The sequence below is a fragment of the Olea europaea genome, chromosome 8, assembly GCF_002742605.1.
Source record: "Olea europaea var. sylvestris chromosome 8, O_europaea_v1, whole genome shotgun sequence".
NCBI lineage: Eukaryota > Viridiplantae > Streptophyta > Magnoliopsida > Lamiales > Oleaceae > Olea > Olea europaea.
In genome coordinates this window covers 19,228,175-19,234,746 of record NC_036244.1, presented here as the reverse complement: position 1 = coordinate 19,234,746, position 6,572 = coordinate 19,228,175, and the positions used below count along the sequence as shown (strand labels likewise).

Sequence of the window (6,572 nt, the reverse complement as noted above, 5' to 3'; positions counted from 1 at the left end):
AGTGGTTTTTTAAACAAATATGCTAGCTGGTCTTCAGACTTGCAGTATACTATTGCTACTTCATTTTGTTGCACATCTCTTAAGAAGTAGAGCTTGAAATTGAAATGCTTAGTTTCCCATGAAACACTGGATCGTTAGAAATTGCAATTGTTGCCTGATTGTCAACAGAAATCACAGTGCTATACGTTTGCTCCATATGTAGATCAGACAGAATTTTCTACAGTCATAAAGCTTGGTTTATTGTTGATGTTGCTGTTGCTACAATAAATTCTGCCTCTATAGTGGACTGTGCTACAATCTGCTGTTTCTTTGAGCACCATGAGAAAACTCCTGAACCTAAGTTGAAACAATATCATGAGGTTGTTTTCTTATCATAATCACACCTAGCCCAGTCACTATCTAGGAATCCACACATCTTAATGTTTGGACACTTTTCAAACTTGCACCTTAATATTCATTTTCCTGCTCTTAAATGCATTTCACTAGCACAATGCGTAAATCAAGATAAGAGACTTACAGCAAATAGAATGTCAGGCCTCTTTACAATGAGATACATTAAGCAACCAATCAGACTTTTATAATAACTTTCATCAACTTTATTAGCACTATCTTTCTTACTCAGTCTCTCTTTTTGACTCATTGGTGTACTTGTTGCTTTGCACTCATCCATCTGAAATTTCTTCAATATTTCCTTTGCATACTTCTTCTAGTAGATGAACACTTCATTTTGGCTTTGCTTGACCTCCACCCCAAGAAAGCAAGTCATAAGACCAAGATCTGTCATTTCAAAAATGCTCATTTCTTGTTTGAATTCCTCAACTAGCTGTGCATTGTTTCCTGTTACCAAAAGATCATCAACATAAAGAGACACTATGAGAATAATATTGCCCTTCTTTTAACGTAAAGAGTGACCTCAAATAAGCTTTTTATAAAGCCTAAACTTAGCAAATGTTCATCTATCATGCTATTCCAAACTCTAGGCACTTGTTTTCGGCCATAAAGAGCCTTTTTGAGCAGGTAGACCTTATACTCTTTACCTTGGGCCATAAATCCATCTGGTTGCTCCACAGATATTTCTTCCGGCAAAACACCATTTAAAAAAGCTGATTTGGCATCTAACTGGAACACTTTCTGACCTTTTTGTGCTGATATGGCTAGCAACAGGAGCAAAAGTGTCAGAGTAATTAACACTAAAAATCTGAGCATAACCCTTAACGGCAAGCCTAGCCTTGTATTTGTTGATGGAGCAATCTGCATTGAGCTTTATTCTATATACCCACTTCACTCCAATGACTTTTCTATCTTCAGGTCTTTCAACTAATTCCCACGTTTTATTCTTCTGGATCATTGATATCTCCTCCTCCATTGCTTTTCTCCACTTCGGATCTTTAAGAGCTTCTTCATGTCCAGCAGGTTTGTATATTGCCCATGTACATTTCTAATAGATGTATGAAAGTAGCCTTGTTCCTCTGAGTGGATGATCATCTTCCCATTCATTCTATCACTGGTCTGTTGTTTGCTTTCCAAGAGAGTTGCCTTTAAGTTCTTGTAAGAGTCTACTTGTTCTTTGTGGATCCTCCCAGACCCATTGCTCATCCTTGTTGAAATGAATGTCTCTAGTGATCGCTAATTTTCCTGTTTGAGGATGATACTCTTTGTAGGCTTTAGAAACTGAACTGCAACCCATAAAGATACCTGAAATTGCTTTCTTGTCAAGTTTAACCTGCTTGACCTTTGGAATATGGACAAAGAACACAGAGCCAAACACTTTAAGGAAGCTTAATAAAGGTTTATACCTATACCAAGCCTTGAATGGAGTTTTATCTTCCAAAGCTTTGCTTGGAAGACGATTTTGTAGAAATACTACTGTATTAGTTGTCTCTGCCCAAAACTTTTTTGGCAACTCCTTCTCATGCAATATATATCTAGCAATCTCCATGATGTATCTATTTCTCCTTTTACTAACTCCATTTTTTTCGGGAATGTACGAAGTAATGAGCTGATGTTCAGTGCTAGCTTCTTCACAGAACAAATTAAATTCTGTCAAGATCTATTCTTTTTCGTTATCAGACCTTAGAACCTGAAATTTGCAGTCACTTTGATTCTCCACCATTTTCTTGAACTTGCAGAAAACTCCAACCATTTCTGACTTAAATTTTAAGAAAAAAATCCACTCATCCTTGTAAAATCATCAATGAAAAGAATGTAGTAAAGGAAAGCTACCTTGAAGTGATGAAGTTCTTTGATGACCTGTTATATTTGTGTGAATAAGTTGCAACTCAAGTTGATTTAGGAAATGGAATCCTACTTTGTTTACCAAATTGACATGCATGACAATTTGGTATATAATCAGCAAGGACTGGTAGTGTAACGCCCCAAATTTTCATAACATCAGAGCATTACCAAAAAATCATTTTTTCTTTGATTTGGCATAACAAAGGATCAAAATAAAATTCTTAAATAAATAATAACTACATCATTCATAAGTTTAAAGTAAACATGGTAATCGTATCTGAAAGATAACAATAAACATGTCTTAAAATAAATCAACAGATAATTACGAAGGTATAAAAACTTAATGAAAAATTTATTCTTTGTTCCTACAATCCTCTTGGTAGCCCGCATCACCGCCCTATCATAAATCGAATCGACCCGAACTAACCAGTAAAAATTTGTAACAGTAAATATTCGAAAACACCCAATAAGATACGTGCAATTTCCATATATAAATATACATAAAAATAAAAATTACATTTCATACCACTCTCATCTTATGGAGTATATTGGTGACCAAGCGACACACCCATCTTAAGTCCTCTTATAATCCCATAGGATTTTATATCTCTTAAAAAATGAATGTCTATTGACAATCCATGCATATTTAATTGAATATAAAAGCATGAGGAAATGAAAACACTTGCACATAAAGTATCTTACCTCGTTGATTTGAAACGTTGTAATGGATCAGAAAAATTCACGTGAAACCCCCTTTTTAATGCTTCATTCTCTCTGACTTGACTATTTATTTTCTTTAGGTAAAAGTTTTCTGAAAATTTTGTGGGTATATGCATGGAATACATGAGCTTTATATAGGGGTGGTTGGAGTAAAATATAAGTCCTATTTAATCCAAAAGATTTATTTGATTTGCACTACCCTTTTGTCTTTATCTCAAACAAATCATGTGTGACAGAGAGTTGGTTTATGTATTGAAGTATGTGACCATGATTTGACTTAATCTTAATTGGTTTGTTATTCTATGCATGCACACGTGTCTATATAGGTAGGTTGGACTCAAATGAATTTCGCAATATCTACCTGATTTCGGGAAAAGTATTGTTTTATCATCAAAATTGAGGACTGTTGGAAGACTTTGGTTTGCTTTAGGATTTGTTTTCTAAAACAATCAAACAATGCACACGCTACACGTAATCGGCTAATTAATGGTATCTGTTGGGTAAATAAGATAGTTATTGACTTAGGATTATTATTAACAATTAACATTTATCCAAATGAAGTTAGAATTTTTTTGTGCACGTGAAATCATGGTTATCTAAAAACATAAACCAACTTCAATTCTTCATCAAATAAAAATAACATCTTTGAACTTAATATCTTGGGCCTCACTTAACCGAAATAACTTTTTCTCGAGTCCATGGTTCATCATTTAATGAAACTATCCAATGAACCCAATATTGATATACTAAATCTCTATCTATCAAAATCTAATTATTTGGTAAAAAAAAAAAATAGAAATTTAAAAATATTTTTCATTTTATCCCTCAAATCATTTTTTGGAAAAAAAAAAAAAAAAAAAAAAATAGAAATTTAAATTTTTTTTTCATTTTAGCCCTCAACTTTAAAAAAATATAACTATATAACATGTGAAATAAATAAATTTTATTCTAAAATTTTCGAGTTGTTACAATGTACCCTCCTTAAGAGAATTTCATTCTCAAAATTACCTGCGTTCGAGTCTTTCGTAGCCTGTCCTTGGGTTAAAGTAAAAACTCTGGCCTTTCCTTGCTTTTCTGGTTGGTCATTCTTTTTCGAAAGTTCCTCTTTGTAGTTTTTGGAAATATGCCACGTTTTACCATATCTATAGCACACATGCTTCTTATACAGACATTCACCCCTATACATTTTGTTGCATTTTGGATAAAGTGGAACGATTTGTCCAAAACTTGATCCGAAGTTAGCCTTCTTGTTCTGTCATTTTCCTTTCTCTTCGTTGGACCCATTCCATTTCCTCTTTCTTGAAGGCTCGGCTCCTTGTTAGGGAGTTTGATCAATTTCTGACCTATTTGAGATTGCTTGGGCAGTCTGCAATACTCGGCTATAGGTGGTGAATTGGGAGGATGCCAGTATTCCACCAATCTTTGGACGCAATCCCAGTTCAAACCTTCTTGCTTTCTTTGCTTCAGTAGCTACTAGGTATGGTGCATACCTTGAGAGTTGTTCAAATTTTCTTTGATAATCCTCAAGTATCATTTTACCCTGTTTAAGTTGAAGGAATTTTGTCTCGTTTTGATCTCTCAGAGCTTGGGGGAAGTATTTTCCCATCAATTCGTCCTTATATTGTGTCCATGTCAGAGCACGTTGTTCTGCTTCTATTATAGTGCGAGATGCTGACTCCCGCCAGTGGCCTGCAATGCCAACCGACATGAATTCTGCACATAACACCTTTTGAGCATCAGTACAAGATAGATGTTTGGAGATTCGCTCCATTCCTCTTATCCATTCTTTGGCTACTAGTGGGTCTACCTTGCCATCAAAGATTGGGGGTTTGTAGCAATGGAACTGTTTCACAATTGAGCTGATGTTGTTAGTGTTTGCACCATAGGACCAGTTTTTGCTTGTTGCCTACCCAAATCTTACATTGTCCTTAGCAAATCCCTAATGATCGTAGCTTGGTTTTGTTGTTGTCTTGACATTTTCTTAACACAAATAAAATTTTATTTAGGAATATTTGATAAAACAACGTAATATTATTAATAATCTTTGTAATAACGAAGAAATATAAATTTCCAAATCCTTATATATAATAATTTGCTCTTAAAAAATCAAATAAATAAACAATTAAACTTTTCCTAAGTAAATATATAACACTTATTTTTAATCCTAGTGAGTCCTAAAAATCTTCTTTTTATGGCGTCTCTTCATCCAAAGTAATGCATGACTCTGGCTCAGAATCTGCAACCAAATTAATGAAATTTTGTGGTTGAATTTCTTGCTCAGGGTCTTCCAGCTCTGGCTTGATCTCCTCCTCTGGGTCTTCTTTTGGCTCCTCCTCTGGCTCTAGCTTTGGTTCTGGTTCAGGTTCGGGCTCGGGCCCAATGCTTGTTGTCTCTTATTCTATAAAATTATGATATCCTCACAGTACCTTTTAAAATCAATCTTATCACAATCTTTTTCCAAATATAACCCGTAATCCATATCCCTCACGAAGTAAGCCCGTCTCTCCATTGAGGTCGCATAGTGCTTATAAGGTGGTATATCGAGAGGACTGTCCCCTCATTATATCCGAACGATCTTGCTCGCTCCCATTTAGAAAGGAAATTTTCAACATGTTCAACAAAAGTTTGCTCCCATCTTACTTCATAATTCATGTAGTTCTCAAGGGCTATTTCAGCACGCTGGAGGTATGTTGGGTTATTCCTAGTCATCCTAATCACGTGACAAGTATAATTTCAATTACGTCTAATATTGCTTTATCAATATTATTTTATTCTCAGTGCATAAATAATATTCTAGTAAAATGAAAAAAAATGACAAATAAATTATGCGAGGTGAACGTGCTTATACATTTCATAATTTGTAGAAATATGATTCATAACCATGCTAGAAATTAAGAATGAAAATAATTCATTTCATACCCGAGATCAACTGCAAAGTAGTCGAATGGTGAGCGCCACGTGCTAAGTGTTCTTATAACATTATTTGTTTAAAAAAACTACATTATCCTTTAAACTCCCTATTTTCTTTTTCTTTTTTTTTTTTTATAAATGATTTGACTATAATTATTTATGAATTTCTTAGAATAGAAAAAATAAACAAATAAAAGTTCCTAACAACAGTAGCATCATTTAAAATCATGTTATAAACGGTTATTTAAACACAAACATATAATACATACATATACATCTTTGAAAATAAAATCATAGTAATAACACATAAGTACAAACACAGCTATATAACAACCACGTAGTATTTTAAGAAATTAACTTATATTATAAAAATTAATATTTACTTAAAGGTAATTGTCAGATAACATTTGAAAGATTTGTTTCAAAGTATGTATATAATTACATATTAATTAAGGCACACAATCCCATTTTACATAAGAAATTTCACAAAATCCCATTTTTTTAACTGTACATGTATATATCTTTTAATAAAATTTTCTCAAAATAGAAGTTTCAAAATGTTGGATTTTCTTAAATTTAGAATTGTCCGAAATATTGTCTTTCTTCTTGTCGATTTGAATAATACACAATTAAAAGGCCTTCAAATGAGGAGGAAGGTCACAGTTTGACCGCTTAAATCTCAATCTCTTCTTAGATAGTTTCGGCCT

At 33.5% G+C, this 6,572-nt stretch overlaps 1 protein-coding gene across 1 annotated transcript; it reads right to left on the bottom strand.

Annotated features, from left to right (window-relative positions):
- Positions 1-2,488: 2,488 nt before the first annotated feature.
- Positions 2,489-4,726, bottom strand: LOC111398401. Its single transcript, XM_023025312.1, has 4 exons — positions 4,299-4,726; positions 3,964-4,097; positions 2,605-2,657; positions 2,489-2,512 (listed from the first exon to the last, which is right to left on the bottom strand). Exons 1-4 carry the CDS (start codon positions 4,724-4,726, stop codon positions 2,489-2,491), a joined length of 639 nt encoding a protein of 212 aa, XP_022881080.1.
- Positions 4,727-6,572: the final 1,846 nt, after the last annotated feature.